The 23,945-nt window shown below is 40.3% G+C and overlaps 2 protein-coding genes across 51 annotated transcripts in view; one reads left to right on the forward strand and one right to left on the reverse strand.

The window, feature by feature from the left end:
* Window positions 1-2,363: 2,363 nt before the first annotated feature.
* Window positions 2,364-23,945, reverse strand: part of kiaa0753 (KIAA0753 ortholog) — a 61,633-nt gene continuing 40,051 nt past the window's right edge. For 14 of the 50 annotated variants that reach the window (XM_051065649.1, XM_051065674.1, XM_051065648.1 and 11 more), the window contains 9 exons: window positions 15,148-15,303; window positions 14,486-14,575; window positions 12,350-12,437; window positions 12,067-12,138; window positions 11,715-11,885; window positions 11,401-11,482; window positions 11,014-11,134; window positions 5,173-5,400; window positions 2,364-3,180 (listed from right to left, as the gene is read on the reverse strand). In XM_051065649.1, coding sequence (XP_050921606.1) covers window positions 3,027-3,180; window positions 5,173-5,400; window positions 11,014-11,134; window positions 11,401-11,482; window positions 11,715-11,885; window positions 12,067-12,138; window positions 12,350-12,437; window positions 14,486-14,575; window positions 15,148-15,303 — 1,162 coding nt within the window. In that variant the 3' untranslated portion in view covers window positions 2,364-3,026. Of the gene's footprint in view, window positions 3,181-5,172; window positions 5,401-11,013; window positions 11,135-11,400; window positions 11,483-11,714; window positions 11,886-12,066; window positions 12,139-12,349; window positions 12,438-14,485; window positions 14,576-15,147; window positions 15,304-15,733; window positions 15,862-16,056; window positions 16,254-17,053; window positions 17,229-17,917; window positions 18,140-18,447; window positions 18,511-18,604; window positions 18,715-18,901; window positions 19,161-19,360; window positions 19,655-20,384; window positions 20,698-23,945 lie in introns of those variants that run through there. The other 36 variants (XM_051065673.1, XM_051065675.1, XM_051065663.1 and 33 more) reach the window with 22 other exon arrangements.
* On the forward strand, window positions 21,850-23,945 carry LOC108875970 (thioredoxin domain-containing protein 17). The gene is made up of 4 exons (XM_018665213.1): window positions 21,850-21,996; window positions 22,178-22,259; window positions 23,548-23,623; window positions 23,863-23,945. Exons 1-4 carry the CDS (start codon window positions 21,852-21,854, stop codon window positions 23,929-23,931), a joined length of 372 nt encoding a protein of 123 aa, XP_018520729.1. The 5' UTR covers window positions 21,850-21,851; the 3' UTR covers window positions 23,932-23,945.

Genomic DNA, 23,945 nt, shown 5'->3' on the forward strand with positions numbered 1-23,945 from the left:
TACATGTATTTATTTCACAGTTGTAGTTACTGATTAGCTTGCAGATTAAGACTTGACATACAAAATCTATTATTAGATTCTCAATTTTGTTACCATTATAGTAGCTTAAAGGCTCAGATAGTGCATAAAATAGTTTGAATTAGTTACACTTTGGACCAGCTACATCTGCTGCTTACGTGCTCATGCATGCATAGCAATAATCTAAAATTTTAATATGCAACACTCTGCATAAAGAGTGCTTTTTATACTTTCGGTGGGCTATATTTTGCTGATCTTCAGTGAATAAAATTATTTAATATTTAAATGCGGGACTTACTGACTGTTTTCACACTGTGTTATTGCTATGTCCAGTGAAGCATATGCAAACTTCTTCCACGCTTTGATCAAACAATATCAAAGACTATTTTATGAAATCTCATTTGATTACATTTCTATTAGATATGATGAAGTACCGAGCTGATTTTTATGCTTTGATCAGCCGAGGCTCAGCTCTGCAGGCAGTAGTTGGCTTTAGCCCATAAGCTTAGCATTCAATGTAAATGATTGTTCAAAAGCAGAAGAAGCAGAAGTTGAATGAGTTGATGAGTAATGTACTAGAGGGGGGTGGGGGGTCACGCCACTGCTGAGGTGAGCCATTATTTACGTCAGAGTCTATTTTCGATTGTATCTTACACAGAATTTTTTTATTTATTTATTTTTTTAAAGATGAAAAACAAAGATTTTTTCTTTGCAACTGTATTGACTCTATTTCAGACTCACATCTGCTTTGTGGTTGACAGATAATCTTTTCTCTCTCATAATCCATCAGTGTGAGTTTAGTTGATGCCCAGCTGGGACACTGCTTCTTTGCTTGTCTTAGACAATAACTTTATAACTAGCAGCTGCCAACAAAGCAAAGCTGTCCTTCAGTTACAGATGTTTTATGAGAAATGAGGGGGCAAATGAAGCATCAAAATAATGTGACTTGCATTGGGAAATGTTCTGCGTAAAATGCAAACAGTGCTAGTGTTTGCATGACAGATTGGTGAGTGACGACCAGTGTCTCAGCAGAAATCACCCCTCCGACACTACAGCTCCAACACAATATCCCTGGAGAACAGCAAACATGTCTGATAAGCCATAAGATTTTGTATCCATCTGGTGTGAGCGCCAAGCATCAGAGGAAACGATTCTGAAGGCAACCCACATGCCGCAAATCAGTCTTGATGTACTGTACCTTTACAGCAAAATGCCCCCTCAGTGCATCATCACTGTATTGCAGTCGTTTGTGTCCTTCACCAATTCTGAAATTAGCTCTGATAATGAGTCAGCGCTGGCTGCCGGCAAGGTCGAACCTCTCTGACCATTAGAAATGATCATAATGTGCAACACAGTGCTAATTCTGGTATTTTCACAGTAACATCTGTTTGTGCAATGGTTACAGCTTTATTTCCAAAAAATCAATATGAGCAGAATGAGCCAAAATCTTTTTCATACATTTGGCATTACTGCAAAGTTCGCTGCCCATGAAGATGCACATATTTAAAAATAACAAAGTACAGAACTGATTTCACTCTTCTCTGGTTTGCTGACAAAACAGTCTCTCAGTCAAATGCCAAGTGGTAACTGCTGAGGCGGCAGAAATGAAAATATATCCCTCTTTTATATGCCTCTTGGCAGACAAATTTAACATTTCTGAGGCTTAACAATGAAAAATAATTGGGAATGACCTCTTGAAAACGAACAGAATCATTTAAGGTGTCTAATGTTTCCCATTCCCCAATGTCAGAACAACCTCAGTTCTTAATGTCGGTGTAAAGACAGCAACACTCCCCTCGCTTTGAGCTTATGCCCATCTCTATTTGCTCTAGATCGAAGAGGAGAAATCAGCGCTGTGCTCGAGCCTGTGAAAGCCTGCACGTATTCAGACGCCCACGCAGAAACCCAGCCTGAGAGAAAATAGGGGCAGCTGATTCAATGTGAGCTAATTCATTCAGTCACTGTATGTCCCCTGTCAAAGGCTGGTCCCCACAGGCCAGCGCAACATCTGGATGTGTCCCCTCTGCTCTGGTCTGCGCAGCTTTCATGTCGCTCTCAAGGGACCGAGACATTTTCTCGGGCCTGCCAAGTCTGCCCTGTTTGTTTTTATATTGAGAATTGACACTTTTCACTGTGATCATGCAGGATTCAGTTGGTGAGTACCAACAGTATATAAATGAGGGGCCACATTTTGTTTGGCTCAGTGGAAAAAAGAAAATGGAAATGAAGAAAAGCATTGAAAAGAGGATTCTGAAGTGGTGCTAAACCAATTTAAAACTCTATCTCATCACAATAGACATATTTTACTGGGAAAACATAACAATCAGTGAGTGGAAATAAAGCCCTTTGCTGTGTTTATACCCTTTATTTAGATATTAAAGCAAAGGAGGAAATCAAGTTACAATAGATTTAACACATGATGCCCTCAGCTAATCCCACATCACTTAATTGCATACAGTGGAGACTGTATGCAATTAATTTATTTCCATATTCCGATGTGAAAATAAAAAGTGTGAGTAATCCTCAGGGAGGTTTAAACCAAGTGCAAGGGGAGGGTGGTAATCTTATAATCCTCTGTAATGTCGTGATGGTCTCTCCGAGCTTATCTAAACTAAACTAACTTTCCCAGCAGGAATTCAATCACAGATGCACGTGGACCATTAAGAGTGAAGGGACTAATGCACCGTGTGCAATTCAACAATCTCATCTGCTGTATCATCATTAAAAAATATCTACAATCCCAATTACATAAAGTCATATGTTGTCACATCAAAGCAGTGATCTATCAACACATTTTCAGATCTTTGAGTATTAACAAAATTTCAGTTTTGGAGTTTCATTCCAAGGTGAAATATCTGCTTGTAAAACTTAAAAAACTATAGAAAAATACTGAGTAATTGGAGTCCTTGGAACCTGTACTGAAAATGCAGATTCTCCAAATTCAGAAAATAAATACATATTATAGTAATCTGTAAGAGACTGCTACATCCATGATGCTTGTAAACGGCCTACTGGCTGACCAAAGCTGCAGCCGGAGCAGGAGGCGACTGGGTTGGCTGAAGAAACTCTGAGGTGAAGACGGCCTCGGCGTACTCCTCCACAACGTCCTGAAACTCTGCTGCCACGTCAGCCAGAGCCTCTGCCAGCAACTCCTCTGCCAGGCTGTGGGACGACAAGAAGAAGAGACATCAGAGAGAGAACGTTTGAGACATGTTTCCTTAAAAACCATACTGCAAATACCTTCAATTTTAAATGTTAAATAAACATATACAAAGTCATGTTTGATTGTAGAATCAGGAGTTTGACATCTGATAAAACTTATTTTTGGATTACAAGTGGAAAAAAAAGATCACATATCACATTTAGAACTATAAAGACTCTACAGGGTGTGACTGTTGTTATAATATTTCTTAGAATTATTTTTTTCCTAACGGATCTGAGACTGGACTAGGAACTGGAAGTAATTTAATAAAAAGGTCAAAGGACACAATAGATGTGTAAGCCACTTTCAAAAGTGTCATTTGAGCTCACCTTCTGAGATTTCAAGGAAAACACAAATCATCAGTCATTATCTGCAAACATGCAGAGGGTGTTATTGAAGCAGGGTTTTCCTGTTTCACTGTGTCCACTGACTTTCGGAGCTGGACATGAACAACTCTGTGATATTTACGCTTTGCCTTGAAAGGCATGAAATGAGGGAAAATAACTCAAAAGGAATGTTGAGCTGGTTACAGCACTGAGCTAAATTTCTGTGTTTCTGTGTTTTGATCGTTATCTGGGTCAACATACATACACACACACGCACGCACACACAGAATGAGGCAGGGACATAGAGGATAAGTGAAGTGGAGTACGCTCTTAGACAGCTCCCAAAAATGTCAGATTATTAGCTTGTCGGTGCAACACAGCAATGAGAGGAATTGTGCGTTGTTGAACTACCTGCACCTTTGAAGAGTCGATACAAGAAGACTTTGCTCTCAACACTAGATGCAGAGTAAACAAAAACAGTGAAAAATCAACCACTATGGATTGGAAACAACCATTAGGACATCTTACGCTAACGTGCTAAAAACCATGTTGGCTCTATTGAATGACCCCTCATATTCTGTATGTTCAGTGCTCCAAATATAATGAAATCCCACCACAAAAACAAAATTAACTCAAAATTAATATGCTCAAGTAATTGCAGAGCACAAGCTTGATGCTAATGCATGAAAAAAACAGCGAAACCTAATTTAATCCAACCACTGGATTATTAGTATGCAATTTTCAAGGTTTTTATGAGGTCAGAATGAATGAGATCCTCCACGTGGTGTAGATCCGCAGCAACACTGGGCTGCTCATTACCATCTCTTCACACTGGCAGGTTTCTGTACTGTCAGAATAGCAGGGGGTGTACAAGTCTATATGTATCTGCTCTCCCTCCAAAAACACTGAGATAATTGGATGACTTTTCTTCATATAATATGCTTTCATTCTAAATTCAGAAACGTACAGATCTGTTTCTTGAAAACTTTGCTTCACTGATGTGGGATTGATAATGAGCCAGTGACACACGCAGTCAGATCCCATGGGTGGGACTGGCGGCAGCTTTTTTTCTCTGAATTTAAAAAAAACAAACAAAAAAAAAAAAACAACTATTTACTGAGCTAGTCGCAGTCCCACACAAATCAAAGGACTGACAATCGAAAATCTATCTATTGGAAGTTTAGAAGTGATATATTACACAGTTGTTCACAAAGATGAGAGGGAGTCTTGTGTGTTGCACCAATGCATTTCACCAATTTAAGAATTCTGTGAAGTATGCAAATTCGTGAGTGGGAGAAAAGAACAACAGAGAACACCAGAGACACACTACGCAAACCATAAACTCTGCGTGATCCTCTCAGAGCAAGCTCTTCTGGCTGTACATTTTGTTCGTCAAATATGTACAGGAACAACAGAGAGCAGGAAGGACAAATCTTGTTGGTGTGTGGTTCTAGTTAGAAAAAACTGAGCATATGACACTGCGAAGTAGTAGGAATATTTCTATAAAACCTCAAAGACACAAAAATGATCACTGAATTCATTATTAGCACAGTTTAACTACAGCTTCTGACAACCAGAGGGATGTTAGGAAACCTGCACTTGTTGCCTTTGATGTGAGTCTGTTACCTGTTTGCAACAGCCCAGGGGTTGAAGCTGCCGACAGCCTCGTGAGCCACGATGCGCAGGTAGGCCTCATAGTCTTCCCGGTACCGCCGAATGCTTCTCAGCATGCTGCCTGGCACAGAGATAACGGTCCCCTTGCCTCTCTCTGCCGGGCCTGGGAACGCCGTGCTGTTTCTGGGCTGCCGCTCGTCTTGGGATACCTCCTCCGTTAGGCTGTCCTCAGACGGAAAACTGTTTTGAGTAGAAACACAAAAGGATGCTCACGTAGAGAAGCGAACAGACACCTTTTTATTACCTTGACCGTTCAAGCACTGTGTGAACTCGGTAAAGGGCCTCTCCCCAAGGGCCACGGCTGTGGAGAGGAGGTGAGCTCGTTTATTGGCGAAAGGAACCAGAATGGAGTGGAAGGCTGTGATTGACTAGAAATACTTTGCTGTGCGCAATATGAGGCTGAGGATGATGAATTTAGGAGAGGTGTCAGAGCGCAGGGCAGCTCTCTCGTTCACCCCCTTGCTCAGAGTGAGTAGGGGCTCAGCTGGGCATTGCCATGGTCTGGCTTTATAATCCTCTCTGCTTGGACAAATCAGCCTGGCTCTTGCGACGGCGCTCTCGGTGCTATATTTAGTGTTGCAGCAGTTCCCAAAGCAAAGTGCCTCTCTATTGTGCTCCCCCTGGCCTCAGCTGAACTTGTTTCTGTTTTGACTGTGGGGGCTGCAAAACCGTGGGGTGGCCATAAATATCAAAGTGCCAGCACAGGCGACTCCACTTCCACTTGGAAATGGGTCGATTTGCTGTCTGACAGGCATCTGAGGGCCTATGTGGCAAAAGTAACAATACAGCAGCCCGTAAACTGCCTCTTTATAAAGGCAGAATAACACCTGCGCTTTTTTTCTGCAATATTGAGAACTGAACAGGGAACAGCTTGCCTTTTGTGTCAACAAAAACTATTCAGACATTTTGACACATAAGAGAATAATCTTGCAAATTTATCTGTGAAGAGGTAATGTGAATACCACAAAAAATTTCTGGTAACAGAAATGTTATAAATTGTTAGCGGTACCTTCTCACTCTATTCTGCCCCGTAAAGCTAAATGAAAGGGCTTGCAAACATCTGAAGGACAATGAACAACTGTATAAGACATCTATGGTGAATATTTTTAGTAAATCTGTATGGCCACAAGGGTGTGTGTGTTTCTGTGTGGGCAGCAATCAATAGGGGAAGACAAATTAGAAAGCTGAATCACTAAAAAAATCATCCTCTACCCATTACATCCACCCACCTACAACTTGGCTCACACACAAACCAAAAACAGACAATCAGCATTAGCTACAAGCAAGATCACCTCGGAGTGAACTTTCAAGTTTGCCTTCTCATGTCTCTACAAAAGCTCTAGCCGCGTATTGTCCAGGAAAACAGCGGACCTGGCAAAGGACGGTGCCATATGTGATCTATCAAAAGGGATGCAGGCTGCGCTGAAGCTTGAGTTTGGATGAAGCCAAGTGAGGCTCAGGGATCGTGGTGGGAGGGTGGGGGTGTGATTCAAGCAAGATTCATGGAGGCCCTATCCTAGTGTGATAATCTCTTGTATTTGAAACAATCAGGTGGTGCTGGGGTTCGGTGCTGAGTCAGAGGCCATGACTGGATGCAGATGGTGGCTGAGGGGACAAATGTAGCTGCAAAAAAAGGGGGTGGGGGGTGGGGTCAGATATAAACAAAATAAACTACATGAAAAGGTTTAGAATATTGCTGAGTGGGCTTTCATCTTTTCATTGATTGGCTTGTCCTGCCGATGGAGCTGCAGTGGGTCTGTCAGCATTAGCCAAAGAAGGGTGGAGGGAAAAAAGGTCTGTGTCTGGGCTCCTCACCATGGATACGTAAACCTTATCTGCTGCTCTGCTGATGTTTCCAAAGATGAAATCTCTCACTCCATTGTGTCAGTGGTCGTTTGATAGCGCTCGCACAAGCACAGGCGCAAAGACAGCCAAGGTAGAGAATGACAGACACAGTCTTGGAAATAGTTTTCAAGAGGATCGTGACAGTGTTATGTGTGGTGATAGATAATGTTGATAATAATGGAAATAACTGCAGGCCCTCACCTCTGAAAGGCCCTGCTATTGTTAGGTCATGGCTAAAAAGGAGACTAAAAGGATTGCCCGAGCAGCTGTAAACAATAAAATGAGAAAAAAAAAAAACAGGAAATGTACGACCAATAACAGCCAGCCAGTGTCCCTCTTAGTCATTAAACAAACCAGACAAAAAGGAGCCTCCAGTGATAAGCACGCTGGGAAATATCTGCTTCTGTAAGCTGTGTCACTGTCACATTATTTTCTTCTTTGGTGTGTTTAACTGTGTGTGTGTGTGTGTGTGTGTGTGTGTGTGTGTGTAGCACAGGACCGCATACATGACCGGTGGTCTAGAGTGCGTAATGCGCAGATATACACCGTGTGACTTTGTGTTTTCCTGCTGACGACAGAGAGAGAGCGTTGAGTCTCTCTTGGCTGAGAAATGTGGGTTATGAACAACTAATCAGTGCTGAGACAACACACTCGATGAGCTCCTCCTGCGTCGTGCCGTTCCAAACACCCTCCCCAAATTAAACCTCGCCATTCTGCTACAATGAACACTCGGAGAATCAACACTGACAAAGGATTAACAGTCGACACTACCACGGTCCCGCACCAATACAAAAACAAACTGCGGCTTTAGGCTGCTTTCCTCCATACTGCAGGAACTGATGTAAGTGTTCTGCTAATCATTTGCTGATTAAGCAGCATGAGAGCAGAGCTGTATCAGTGTCATCGATAATTCTCTGTTTTGTCTCTCTTCCAAAGCCCAGTGTGCTTTAAGCTGGTTACTTCACACAAGTATTAATTATGTGAACTGCTGGCAGGTATATAAATATCTGCACTGAACTAAAGCTGGCAACAGTTTTAAATATCTGCTGAGTCTTAAAATATCATCAAAATAATATTTTTTATTATCTGAAGAATTATGTTCCTTAATGAGGTGTTGACTGGTTACTCTCTGGCATTAAAATGAGGTATTATCATTAAATCTGGACTGTTTCCTTGCCTCATTGCTCATTTCTGTGCAGGAGGTGAACCATTGGCTTTAGCTGTATACCAATGTAGCTCATTTCCTCCGGCTGCAAAAGGAGGTTAATGTCATTTCACAATTATCTCATGGGGCTACTGTGAAACTCGGATCCTATTAGTTCCTGTTAAAGACCTACACATTCTGACATGTCCTAAATGAAGGGCATTAAATCAATAAGATCTGCATGTTGCAGACTGGTGCAAGTTTAGTTTAGGTTGGTTGTAACTCTTAGTGTAGTTTTTATTATATTATGTGTGGGGTTTTTTTCTTGGTTATGCTGAGACAACCATCTACAGGATTCTGCCCCCCTTCACTTCACACCATCTCCTCTGCTATGCACTGGAAAATGTGTCACCTGGGTCATCTTAGCCCGCAGCACTGCAACACAGGTAGCCCACTTCTTTCCCTTACAGCTCAGGTCAATTTCCAGAGTAACTCCTTGGCCCCAAAAGACAGCTCTATAAAACAATGTGCCTGATAAACACAATTTTTCTCTCTATCTCACACCAAATGACTCCCTACCCCCAACTTTATTACTTCTTAGGAGACTAAGCATTGTGGAAAAGGGCTCTTATCTCTCTGTAACTGCCCTTACAACAACTTTCTGCCTGAATCTTGTCGTAGGGCATAGGATTTAAGGAAAAAAAAAAACCTCCATTGTGAAACAAATACAGTGTTACTATTAGGAGACAGATTCACTGACATAACAAGTGTAACCATCATTGGTATAATCTTTCTCACTTCGCCCTTTTGATATGTAAATATTGTATATAATTGTGCCAGCACGGAACAACTCCCATTGCTACTTGATCACTATATTTGGTGACAATAATTCAAATTAAAAGTGAACGTTTTTTCCAGACACAAGTACACAACTCTCCAGGCAGTTATCATGCAACTGCTGAATTGGCTGGGTCTTCATTTAGAGTGGGGGAAAGCTGACAAATGTAAACAATGTATTAGAATTGATGGCAATTATTTTTTGGAATGAGTACTATTACAGCATGGCAAGCAATCTTGGGGCTGCAAAATATAATTCAGGCACATTTCATATATGCAACCCTCATTAATACAAAGAAAGTTGTGCTGTCATGTTTTAACAATCCTCTGCCCTATCTAACTGTCTATTATTGAACTTGAAATGTTGATGAGCATCTGGTGGAAAAGAGATTCTGTGACAGCACGATGTGTGAGTCATTAGACAGCGAAGCTACCCACTCTCCATGCTGCTGAATTTGTCTGTCAGCATCAGTGATTACTAAGGGACTTTGTTAATCAGCGTACCAACAGAAACCAATAGTTATCACTCTAACTATGGCCAAGAAATCTCAGATGAGCCTATTAGAAACATCAACCAGAACAAATATCAGCTTCAATGTGTAAAAAGCAGAAGAGTGCTGGAACACTAAGCTCATTAATTAATTTGTTAATCAGACAATTTTCATTTGAAACTCTCATTTTGTAATTTTACACAACCACACATACGATGACATACACTTATACAGTTTTCTCTACTTTAACATACACCACCTGTTATGACTGGATAATTATTTTGTTTAGGGTTCCATACACACTCTCATCTTGTGTGTTCTCCATTTGTAACGGTAATAGACTGAGGATAAAAGCTATGCAGTCATGTCTGTCTCTGTTTTATCCTACACACATTCAGGAAGTTTCAGAACAAATGAGCTGGAAGTTCTCAAATGACTTTGCCCTTAAGAAGATGCTGCAAGGATGGATACCTCTTCCAAAAAAACAAAAAACAAAAACAAAAACAAAACTAGACACTTAATAGCCGACTTCAAATGCCTGTGTTATGTTTGCCAAAAAACAGAGTTACTACTTGATGGATGCGTTAGGAAGACAGAGTCAAGGATGAGTCACAGGCACAGAGCATCTCCGGGGAAAGTTTCCACTGAGGGAACCAAACCTGAGGCGCTCCAAGTCTGACTGACTTTAATTTGCTAATGGTCACTGCATGAATTTGTTGGAAGCATCATCCTGCCTGCTTGTCTGTGTCGACAACTTCGGGTCTTTCCGCTCTCTTTTGTTTCTCCCTTCCAAGTTCCTCATTAATTTAAGCAGTAAAGCAGCTGCAGCCAAAGCCCTGGGCAGTAGAGACTCTCTTGGTGGAATCTACTGCCTGAGTCAGGAATAGACTCTGCCCTGGGTACGGTAGCCACCAAGTGAGTTTTGTGCAATGAGTAAGGCCTCCCAGTGGGAGAGCGATTATAGGGCAACGACACGTCATGTGGAAAAAAACAGTAACTACATTACTTTTCATTGAGTCTAGAGGCCTAATTATGCCAACAGTGAATGACGTCCTGTGGATGATGCTGCTGTTGTTTGTAATCTCATAGTACAACCACAGGAAGTCTTTAATTTGATACATTTATCTTGCCTAAAAAAAGATATCTTAGACTTCCCAAGTAATCAAATCACTGTCTCCATATGTATATTTCTAAAAGAGAGTTATATCACAATTTTATGTAATTATCACTATTGTGCTGGAGCAATGATGACCGATGATGGAGGCTAAGACCTCTAATTTCAGCTCAAAAGATTGGAAAGGAAGTTAACTAGGTCAAACCTTGATAGTGCACCTCAGTTAATATTCTGGGAACACTCCAAAGATTCCTTACTGCTTCTTTAAGATGAATAAAACAGCAAGGAAGGGAGCCATTAGCAAAATATGAGACAGAGAAATGATCTGAGAGTAAAAAAGGGTAAAGGACACAGCAACCCACCCAGTCTCCACGGGTTTTTCTAGGACAATATCAGCCGCAGAGGTCTGCTTCAGCGCTGGCCTGGTAAGCCTAATTGGCTGAGGAGAGGCTGGCCTGGAGCCCGGAGCATGGCACTGGGGCCCTGGGAATGACAGAGAGGAAGGGGAGGAAGGGGTAGTGATAGTGTGTGTCAAGAGGGGTGGGGTGGAGTGTGGGGACAGATGGATGGACATGAGGGAAAAAAAAAAAAAAAGGAAAAAAAAGAACATATAATCAGAATGACAAGTATTCACCTTACTCTTGTCAATTGTAGCACTGTCTCCCCCTACAGGAGACATCAGGGAAATCATTTCTCAAAATGCAGTTTCAAAGGATTAACAGTGGTTCTTGTGTTTAGTTTTTTGGTACCTGCAGCTCCTGGTTGGTCCCAGTAAAGAGGATCTGAATAGGTGATTGAAGCAAACCGTCTCCTCACGTCCTCCTGATCCCTCTGCTCAGGCACACACACACAGACACACATTTTATGAACATATTTCCATGCCAATAGTGAGTCCTGTCAGACAGGCTGAACACCATAATCAAGTCTACACTCCACATCAGAAAACAACACCAGACCAGAGCTGTTAAAACAGCTCGCTATAAATAACAAACCGATCGCTGGTGACCTTTTGGGTTCCGCTGCGACCTTTTGCTGGCAGGCCTTTCTGCGGCGCAGCTCTCACCTGTATCTCCTCCATACGAAGCAGCATACTCTCCAGGGTGGGGGCCTGCAGCCTACGCTGGGCCATGCCCTCCAACTGTCTGTCTGTCTCAGCTGCCCACGCCGCCCGTGCAGTGTCCTCCAACAGATCTTCGAGCAGGGCCTCACTCAGCTGCTCGGCAGTCTCTGCTGCCTGCGGAGAACAATGTGCACAAAAAACAGAACAAATACAATAAGCTATATGACCTATATGAGTACTAGGCTTAATTTCTTCTTGTTTAATGCTGGCCATGTTGCCAAATTCAAACTTTACTCAATGGCCAGGCCAACCGTCCTTTTTCCAGTGAATTATTGGCAACAGCAGCACAGCTCACCCTCTCTGCAGCCTGCTCAGACAGCCGATTTCTCAGTGAGGAGCTGATCCTGTCCCTGGATTCACCAATCTGCTGAGGTACACAGACAAATACAAACTCAGTCCCATCAATTCCAAGTAATCATCATTTACTCCCACTTAGTCCATAAACAGTCACAGGCAAATCTGAGGGTAAATATGTGCTCTGTTTTATTTTAAGGAAAAATAAAATTGCCCTCTCTTCTTTGGCTGATATTAAAAAGAAAGGTAATCTGGCACTGTGCAGACACACTGTATCTCCCTACCTGTGCTTCATCCAGAAGGGGCTGAATTCTCTCTCTTGCCTTCTGCTCAGCTCTCTCAGCCCACTGAGTTGGCGAGACCACTTCAGACCTGTAAACCATAACACACCCACATTGCAAGCTGTCACAGACGAAGTTCTGAGGCTGATAGATTTGACTTTGATAAACTAAATAAGCTATTTTATTCCCTGGAAGCATAATTAAAAAATGATATTAAAAAATGCATTGTATTGGTCAAACTCAGCCCATATGTCAAAGTCAGATTTTCAAATGACTATCCCTTTTGAGTCTATTAAGTAATTCATGTTACTGACAAAGTTCAAAAAGTTCTGTGTTTGGATTGATAGTCAATAAATCATCTCTGTGCTTGGCTAAATATTCACCATTCACTGCACAAAGAAAAAAGATGCAGTGAATTTATCCTGGCCTCTTTCACTGGAGACACCAGTGAACTAATTTGCAAAGGCTGACATGCTACTTACAGAGACTCCAGCAGAGATCAGTTCAGGGGATAATAACTCCACAGAGATTAATTCGATGAATGTGACATGAGCATTTCATACAGAAAATAATCTGTTGATTGTGAAGGAGAGGCCTATTGTGCAATACCTGTCATCTGTTAGGAAGTGCCTGGTGGTTTTGTATAGTACTTGTCACTTGTTAACATAAACCACAGTAAGATATGAGCTCTCTATTTTTTACCCACCAAAAAAGGTAAATTCTAAACATTACAAAAACTCTTTACAGACTTTTCCTTCTCTTTATATTAGTGGAGTTCTTCCATGTACCTTTTGATGGCTTTGGTATGTTACTGTAATTTATTTTTTAAATAAATGTTAATTCATAGTTGTTCTGAGTCCCACAGAGTACTTGTGACTGTGACAAACGGAACAGCAGGAGGACCAAACAGGTTCAGTAGATCTTGATAATGGCAGACATTTCACCTTGTCAGAGCAAGAAATGCCCAGCTGAGGCAAATAACTATTACTACAGCTCCACTCAAGTGTCACATGAACCCACTGTGCCCAAAATTATCAAGACCCCAAAACTTGCAAAATTAATTGGTGAAAAGGCGGGGCTATGCTTTTGTGTGTGAAAATAGAAGTATAAAGGCACAAACATATACAACTGCTGATGTAATTACAGCTTTATGGACCAAATGTTGACTACAACCTCTGCTCTGCTCATGCCCTGTTTTGTTGCTGGCTTTGCAGAGCTTAACTGTCCAATGGCTAATTAGGAAACATGCAGTGATCTATAGGAACATATGCTCTCTCTGTTGCTGAGGGGATGTTGCTGCAATAACAACCTGCATTATTTTCGGTTCTATTGTTTGTAGGTAATTACATTGATGTTGTAACTCCCAACGTAACTGTTCATTAAACTGTGGGGCCTGGTGCATTGAGCTATATCATAGATTACTGTGTGGATTACCACTTTGTCTTGGCAACAAGATTTATGCACTTTTTTTAAAGCGGCCTTCCTGCAGGCAATTGTTTCTTCTATCTAAACAACCTAAAGAGTACATTTTTGTACAAGACGATGTACATGTATATGCATCCACTGCTTATTCTTTGAAGGTTGCGGGGAGCTGGAGCCAATTCCGGCTGACAGTGGGCGAGAGGTGTGGTACACCCTGGAGAGGTCACGAGTCTATCACATCACGGACATACAGAGACAAACAACTATTCACACTCATATTCAGGCAAGTTAGAGTCACCAATTAACCTAACCTGTATGTCTTTAACCTTCCTTCTGTGAGACAGCAGTGCTAACCACTGCACCACCATGCCACCCACATGTATGCATGTATTATTGTAATTATTGTTATACTGTATATGTTGTTCTTACCTGTTCCGCTAACATATCTATCAGGTCCATATTAAGCTTAGTTTAATTTGTCTAATTAGACAGGAATTTTAGGCGTGATTTTTATTCAGTCAGCTTTAATTGTTGGCATAGTTTTACTGAAGGTGGTATTTATTGTAAGTGTCTATAGAGGTTGCAGCCTGGGTGCGAATTATATTGAAAAAGTATCTCATATTTGGCTGGATCAATATCTAGCAACTGATATAACATTATGACCTTCAGCTTCCCTCCCCTCAAATGCACTAAAACTATATTATATCACTACCGTACCTTAATCTCTGAATACATTCAGCCTCCTCTTTACTCAGCTGGTTGAGCTCTTTCAGCCTCTGCATCGTCATCTTATCCAACCAGGCTTTCCTGTGCCAAGCCAGTAATCATCAGATCAAGCAAAATCCAAGCTCAATTAAGCATTTCACATAAATAACTTATAATCCTCATCTCTGAAATCAGGCTGCTTGCCACTGATTAATTGGAAAGCACAACTGAAGTAATTAAAATTTGATTAAACAGAGACATATGTGGAATACTCAATCAATGAGGTGCTTATAATCACAGAAAACGGGCCAACTATTAATCACTCATAAAGAGAAATGGCCTCCATCTAGCAAGCACCTAGATCCACTTATTGGAAAGAATTAACTCTGAATTTGAATCACAGTATTGCCTGTGGCTCTCAGTGAGTGGGGTCTGACATAGAGGTTAGAAATAACTCAATGAATACAAAGGGAGGACTCATTAACATTCCTTTTCCCTAGATTTAATATGTTTGGCTTTTTTTCTCTGTTGGTAAGACAGATCATCTAATGCACAGAGCAGAAATGACAAAAATCCAATGATGATCACTCTGAGAAATGATAGCATTTCTGAAACATATGATAAGTAGAAGAAATTAAAATTGGGAGAAAAAAATTGCAGGAGGTGGGCCTCACCTTAATGCTTCATTCTGGGCTTGTTTCTTCTTTTGTGAGCTCAGGACTGGCTCTTCCCCAAAACCACTGGCCATCCTCTGCCTTGGAGGGCTTGGCGAGGGCTTCATTGGAGAGAAGAGACATCGAGGCTCTGGCCTCCCCCTTTGAGGGGATCTGCTGAAATAATAAGAGAGGGATGAAAGAATAATAAGGCACAGGCAGATATACAGTACACATTATTAAGACAAGTCAGAGGAAATGGTGGGGGAATTGAGCAGGAAGAACACAAAGAAGAATCAGGGAAAGGTAAAGAGAAAGAGCTGCTTTAACATGAGGAACCATGTTTTTGACAATATGGGCATACATAGATTGTTTTTTTCTTCTTCTATTTCATATTTAATTGTGTCCGCAACTAGCACATTCATACTAGGTGCAAACATTCAGAGTTTCAGACATTATAACAGTTTGACCTTAAGTTATGTAATGGCATTAATCATCTAGTGTGAATTGAGAACGACTGAGAGCAAAAGCACTGGTGAACAATAGTAGGTTGATGACTTTAAAAATCCAATGTGTCATCATCTGCACAGAGAGATAAAAAGCTCACCGCTGTGGAGGAGAGTGAGGGGATGTAGGTATCCAGGGCACAGAGTGCTCTTTTTGAGGGAGCTCGTTCACTCTGAGCCGAGAGGAAACTGTAGGCTGCTGGAAGCCTGCATCTCGCATCTGATTATGCTATGAAAATAAATTGGCAAAATATATGTTTAGACATTTCACACGGCTGCTAGGTTTTCACGTCTGGCACATGTGACTTTTCAGTGTATTTTCACCGAACCCAAATCACACTGGTGCAAATGTAAAATGCAGCACTTCTTGTGTGTTTTAACATATTCAGTTCATTACTGAATTTTGTAGAAGTCAAGCCAACACCTTCATTATAATGTCAGCCTTTCTCCTGTCAGAGTGTAGTCCTTTTCTGCAGGTGGTGTTCATCTGAGGCTGTCCCTGCAGCTCTCTCAGCTCCCTCTGCTGGGCGAGGCTCTCCAGGCCGGCCCTCAGCAGCTCTCTTCTGTTCATGGGCTGGTGAGAAGTAGTTTTGGGCTTTTGTGAGGCCATTCTCCTACCTGCTGTCAGAAAATGAAAAATGAAACCTCTAAACTTTTTTTAAAAATCTTGAATCCTACTTAAATAGAAGATTGGGAATAGCCACAGCAGCAACTTTACTCTTTTTCTTCCCTGTTAAACACAAGTAAATCGGTGTGGAAACTGTGGGGCTCAGGCATCACGCAGTAACACGACACCACCAATTAAGACAATTAGCTAACGCTCTCGACAACCACTCGGATCCCTACTGACTGCCAGATAAGTGGCATGGGGACTTAAGTAGTACAACAAAGATGTTTGTTTCCAGGGAGACCTGAGCTCATTGTAGGTGTTTGTGTCATTTCTTCCACAGGATGCCTCTCAGCCCAATCGGAGCCAGCAGGAGTTAACTGCTTATAAGACTGAGCAGCGGGGGACTGAAGGCCAGAGTTCTGCACTTCAGTTCCTGTTTTTCTATCACATCTTCTTCATGGCTCCTTATCAGTTTTCAGCCTGTGTGCAGTCATTAAAGTGCAGCGGGGGGGCCCAAACACAACTGCACAAAAGCCTTTAGGTGACTTCAAGATACACGGGAGACTAAACAGTTTGTTATTCATCAAAAGGCATACATGCAATTTATTCCATAATCCAGCAATTGGGCCACTGCCTTTAATAAGAAATTATGAGGGAAAATACTGCATTTATATTAGATTCATGAGTTTGAAATGGTGTTAATAATTAATGCTCAGGGTAAAGAATTTGAAACGGAGTAGAAAATTATAAAGCTACACATGCACATATGGCTAACTAAAGAAAACTATTCCAGGCAAAAGAAAACACTCACCACGGACTCCTCTTTTAGGATTTGCAGGTTTGCGAGGTCCCCGTACAGTTGAGGTGCTGGGACCCTTGAGCACACCAATAGGTGACATACTGCGATGAGACTTCCTGTGTGGAGGGCATGTTTGGGCCTGTATTTTTTCCAGCATCTCTTGTTTACTTAGGGCTGAATCCAAAGTCTAAGAAGAACAGGGTGACAAGACATGAAAAAATTGGATTATTCCCTCCATAAATTAAGATGCATATGTGGACAAAGTAAAATGTCAATTACATTTTTAAAAATCAGAAAACTGAGCTATTTTTTGAGTTTACCTCACTATGAAAACTAAATTATGCAAAAAAGACAATCATTCAAAACAGATACACTATGCACAAAGAGCCATATGCAGTGCAGTACAGGATGATATGAAACAAATGAAGTGAAAAAAGTGCTGACTCTCAGCTTTAATTAGGGGATGGTTACATCAACATGAAATTAATTCAGCAGGAACTGTAAACATCTCTACTCATGATCTCACAATTTTGGAAGACAGAAAAGAAATTATAAAAGTGAACTTAGACATACAGAAAGCCATCTTATATTTATTTGCCACTCTAACAGCAGAAACTTTGTATCTTTCCTTTAAAGCCAGACAAGTGTCTGGGTTATCTCCACTTGCATGTTCTATGGCAAGGTAAGTCTTGTCTTTAGTTATATCTAGGATTATAAACCTGCTATACTGCCCTAAAACTGGGGGACAGTGTATAAGGAGTCCTTCATACAGTAGTTTTTGCCACATTTCAAGTCATCTGAAGAGAAGTAAAGCCAAAGCAATGAAAAAACATATAACCGTGCAAATACTTTCTGACTGCACTTTGTGCTCATCACCTCTAGTTTCTGCAGGATGTCGAGGGCTGTCTCAGGCACAGCTGAACCTTGATCCACTTCGACCTTAGCTGAGCACAAAGAGAGCTGGCGAATCAGCTGGCCCAGCTCTTTGTAGTGAGGAGGTAACTTGCTGTGAGATAAATCTGAAAGCTGGTTGATAACAACCTGTAAGGCCCTGAGTGCTCCACGGTGGGCAGCTGCAAGCCGGTTTACTGCAGTGGACTGAAAGAAGAACAAATAGCAAATTAGTTTACCATAGAGTAAAACCATTAATACCAATATTAACTGCCACATGAAACTGTTATTTGAATGTTATGGTTATGACTTTTACTGATTTAATGCCTGTGATAGAAACAAATAAAACTGATAAACTGTGGTTTCAGATCACTCACTGGTGCATTTAAATACATGACTGGCATGTATAGAAAGTCATTTTACTTAATGATTTCAATGTACTATCATTATAAACAAACAAATAAATGGTCTGAGCTCTACATAAAAGTAAATCTGTGACAATGCTGATGACATACTTTTTTGGTGTCCCACAGTTTCTGGTTTCGTAGCTTCTCCATATCTTCTTGTATCTCTTTTACCTATTCAATAACAATTTAGTAGGACAGTGTTTATAGATACAGAGAAAATTAAGAAGGCTTATTTTTCAAATATGTTTGCCCAAGATTTAAATACCTGTTTCTGGAGGTCATAGATAATACGTGCTGAGCGGGCTGCCTGCTTCTGTCTGCGCACCTCCAACTTGTTTTGCTCTTCAGGCTCCAGCAGCTCCTCCATTTTCTCCCCTGTCGTTTAAATCCAAGCATTCAATATTATTAATCATTCTTTCTGAAATGTAAAACCATATGAAAAGTTTTCTAATTGTGGTGGGTGCCAAAGTTGTGTTAACTCTTACAATGCTGAGTTGCACCTTTAAATATATAACCCACAGTAAGACCCAGGCCTACAATAACAAGCTGTTTTGTAGGTTACCTCTGTTGGCTAGCTCCTCCACTTTCTGAATATACACTTCAAGTTCATTTTGCAGCTTGTGGATTTCCTGGCTTAACGGAGCCTGTTTGCCTCTTTCCAGCTGTTTAGGGCCAGGGTCTCTGGTTGGGGGTGATTGGCCTGCCCGAGGCATTGCACACATGGGACGCTTCTGGGATGTTTGTTTTGCTCCAGGACGGGCAGCTTTCTCTTTTGGACTGGAGGCCCTTAACTTTGCCTTACTTGGAGTGGTTGCAAGCTCCTTAAGAGAGAGAAAGAGTCAGTCTGGTCACTGATGGAACAGAGCATTCATTCCTTGAATAGGACATTAACCAGTAAACCAGTATTTTTGTGTATTATTTTATACCTATATGAATATACTTTCTTTTTATTGCTACTGGTTACCAAACAATCTTTGTTGCTTAACTACAATGACAATAAAGTCTTACTTGCATCAATTACCTGAAGCAGCTCTACATCACTTGTTTCAAGGAGGGAGGCCTCTTGAGAAGGTCTGGCAGGGGATTTTATCAATGACTCAAGGTGCCTTCGTCTCAGATCTCGCTTGGCGAGCTTAACGGCAGCCTGCAGCCTCTCCTCGGAGAGCGCAGTGAAGCTGATGGAGCTCCTGGTGCTGTTGGCATTCTCACGCTCCTCCGACAGTGGCAGCAGCTTCTCAATCACAATGGGGGCTGGCAGGCGTACATAGGTGGCACGGTTGCCGGCACTTGCAGGGATGGCTTCATTGAACAATAGCTATGGAGTGTAAGATACCAGTCACTCTTATTCAGTCTTGCATGAGATATGAACAGCCACTGCAATATCCAATCATGCTTTTCACAACAAGCTTTTCCCATCAAGAATTCCTGTCATTTAGGGTTGCAATTAAGCTTTTTTTTTATCAATTAATGTGCAAATTCTTTTCATAATTAATCAAGTGATGATTTGGTCAAAAAAACATATGAAAATAGTTTTAAAAAACACCCATCAAAACATCTTGGAATCCAGTTAGGCATCCTATATAATAATATATATAATGATGTAAAACCAAGTAAAGCAACAAATTTTCACAACTGAGAGACTGGACTATCAAAGTAATAGAGACAGTTCTAAGGTCATTCATTCATTGAGCTCAGCTGCCAGTGTGTTTGGTACAATAAAGTAAATCCAATGCAATCTAATGCCAATGACCCTTCAATAAATCCTATCTTTTTTCATTACATTTTTTCTTTTAACTGTTCGGTTCCGTTGTACAACGCTATGCTGTTCTGAGAGGTGTTACTAATATCTAGTTTATCCTCACTGAAATACGTGGACAAAACATTACAAATAACTCTAAGCACAACACAATAGAATTCAATAGCACCACACAGTTGTATCAGACTGAATCGGACTTAACTGGTTTACCAAATAAACTAGCAACAGGTAGCATGAGTTATTTGTATGAAGAGACCGGTGAATATAAACAGACGCTTCTAATGTTTACCTTAGTTTGGGACATCTCAGTGGTAAAATCGTCGCGGTTTCGGGCTGAACCTAAAATAACCCAGTCCCTCCTTTGACTTTGCTGTCCTACTGAAATCGTTGGACCATTCTGCAACAACTGTGCGGTCATTACGGTGAAAACAACCACCAAATTCAGTCAAACTAACAATTAACTCACAAAATATCATATGCTGTGCTAATGATAGTTAGCATTAACAAGCTAAGTAGGCTTTTGAAATGAAGTTTGCTGACATCAAGTTAATCCCAAAGGCATCCATTCCACCATTTCGACCTCGCTTATAAATACCTTTTTCAGTTTAAATTGAGATTACGAATTAACTATGCACACAGCTTCGCTAATTGTATGTTAATTAAAATATAGCACATGGTAAACATTTTAAATTTTAGTCCAAGCTTGTCAACAGTTTGAACCGCCGCCATGACAACAACAGAAAGGATCCAGACGGAAGTAGTTTTTAGGCTGCGTTCATGTGTACTGGTTAAACCTACAACCACTACAGGCATTGGTTTAAAGTTTAAACCACTGATAGTACTGTCTTTAGTTTACAGTCTATGGTTTAAACTGTTAAACTATTAGCAGCCAAGTGGGAAAACGCTCACGTCAGCCTCTGACATATAATTCAGAGACGGACATTTCTGATACAGACCCACTTACACACTTGAAGACATGTCAACAAAATGTTGTCTGCATGGCTACAAATGCACCACCGCTAGCAGTTAGGTATTAACACTAAAACAATCGAATCAGCTAATTAAAAAAATTACTTGGTAACAAACTGCTGCCAAGAGAAGCTAATTTAGGCTGTTTGTCTTGTAACTATAAGATTACAAGATTGAGAAATCTCTTAAATCGGAATAACGGGTTTTCTCCTCGTTCTTCCCATTCAGCCAATATTGAGTGAACGCACCATTTACGGATCGCCAAAAGTCAAAAATAAAAAGAATCGCATTTTAAAATACTTTGTATTACATTTATTGTAAACAGTGCTGGAAAACGTACATTTTCTAAATGTGTGTGTCAACAAAAGAAAGTATTATGCAGACAATGTTTCTTGTCAGTGTTTTATCATTATATATTATGTTTTTTGACTATCATTACTTGTGCATCAGTGTATGCTGCATTTACTGCTGTAGTTGTTTCTTGCTCTAATTTTAACTACAATATACTATACTGTTATAGGATAAGATATAGGATATCCTATCCTGTAATATATCGTAACGTCGCTGTCCTGAGAAATACTATATAACGTTTTTCAAACAATTTAACTGTGCTCACTAAATATTCGTGTATACTGTCTCTTTAAGGACAGACCGGAAGTGGTTATGCCAGGTTGTGAGTATTTCTACCAGGTCCTGAATGTGCAGAGCAGCAGTTTTTCTGATAACACTTGTTAGTCATTTACAGTCTAGCGTTAACTTAGTACACATTCATAGTAACTCTAAAACCATGGCCCATTACGAAGAAGTAAATGTGCGCGGGTATGCTGAATTCTGTCAGGCTGTGTCTGAAAGAAAGGGAAAGGATATTTTTGCTTATTTCTCTGGTGATAAAGACGCCCAAGGGAAGAGCTGGTGTCCAGATTGTGTGAAAGGTAAACTCAGATTTATTATACCATACATAATGCAGCTGTTAAATGCTTTTACAATAAGTTTGAGTAGACTTAATTAAGATACTTGGTCTTGTAACATGATGTAACAAACTTTTCATTGCTCTGGTGGTTAGTTGTGTATACTGATGCACTTTCATTTTGTCATTTTTACCTTCCCTTTCAGCTGAGCCAGTTGTAAGAGGAGAGATGACTCATCTTCCCGAGGGTTCTGTCTTCATCTACTGTCAAGTTGGAGAAAGAGCTTAGTCAGTATTTCACTCTTCCTTTCTTTCCTTGCATCTGATAGCAAACTGTTTTTCATTTAAACACTTGAATCATACAAATGGCATGTGCTGTCACAAAATAAGAGCTCTCAATATTATGGCTCCAACTAACAGTTATTTCCATTATTGAATATTTTTAATGAATCAGACATCTGCAATAGCAACCACTGGTTATAAGAGCTCGATGTAAAATACTAAATGAATCAAAATTGTTAATGGGTAAAACCAACAGCCAAACAACCAAAGAATTAATTTTTATAACAATACAAAATGGAGATACAAGTAGTTCTTTGTATTTATGAAGTCACTAACCAGTAACTTGATGAATTAATAACATAAATCTTGCCTGTTCTCCAGTTTTCTATGATGGTGAACTCAACATCTTTGGGGTTTTGACAGTTTTGTCAGACAAAATCAGCAATTAGAATAAGTTTGCTTGAGCTTAAACACATTTTCCACTATTTTCTGACCTTTTGTTCACCATCAATCAATATTATTAAGTATTATGAACAAAATAATTGTCAGATGTATTAATAATGAAAATAATTGTGGGTTTCAGTCTTACAGTGGATTGCATTGATAAAACACTTAACAATACAAGATCACAATCTAAATTAAAACCATGAAATATCAAGACTAGATTTTGACTCAATAAGACAAGGCTGCAAGATGGATGATGGGAGAACCATTCATAACATATATTGAACTTCAGTGGTGCAAAATTTGGACAAATTTGTAATTAATCAAATCATGTAGACAGAAATGATTTGTTGTGTTTTTGCCTGGTTGGTATTCCAGCCTTGATGACTGACTGTTTTATGTCACAATCAAAATTTTAATTTTGTGTTGCTCAGGCTAATGAATTAATCAACTAATGGTTTCAGCAGTAGCATTATACATGGATCTCTCTGTACATTTAGGCACCTCATTGTCATTGTCAAACTGCAAAGCAAGTTACAGTGTAAAATATTTCTAGACAGTAAAATCAGTAAAATCCTTTTCTTTACCAGAATAATAATGTATGGTATGATTACAACAGGACAGAACAGGACAAAGAGAAACTGTAGAGCTTTTTTGTTGAGGCTTATTATTCTCTCAGAGAATGGAGAGGCCAGTGGTTATTTATAGAGGGAATAAAAGTGGACTTTTCTTACTGTACATTAGACCTTTCTCAGACAGAAAGCTGAAAAATCTCTCTCAGACTTTTCATGCTTTTCTCTGATGTGTGCATCGTATCAGCTGCTTAAATTATGTCTCTTTCATGCTTCAGTTGGAAGGATCCAAATAATGACTTCAAGAAGACTCTGAAGTTGAGTGGAGTTCCCACCCTACTGAGATATGGCACGGTAACAAGAACTACAATTGGAATTTGCTTGTTTTATCTTAAATCTTAAATATTTTACAGGAAGGTCCTTAGAAATTAGTTAGATAATAAGAGACTGAATTGCAGCTAATATTTTGTTTTTATACAGTGTTGAATATGAAAATCTAATCCTTTAACATTGCTAGAGTTAGTGTTTTAGGCAATCAATTTCTGTATTATGCTGCAATATTAAAAGCCAACCGTGTGATCTTTTTGTTGCAGCCTCAGAAGTTGGTGGAGGAGGAATGCTTCAAAGCAGAACTGGTGAAGATGATGTTCACTGAGGACTGATTGATCCCATGCCG

This window comes from Lates calcarifer, linkage group LG21, assembly GCF_001640805.2.
Source record: "Lates calcarifer isolate ASB-BC8 linkage group LG21, TLL_Latcal_v3, whole genome shotgun sequence".
Taxonomy (NCBI): domain Eukaryota; kingdom Metazoa; phylum Chordata; class Actinopteri; family Centropomidae; genus Lates; species Lates calcarifer.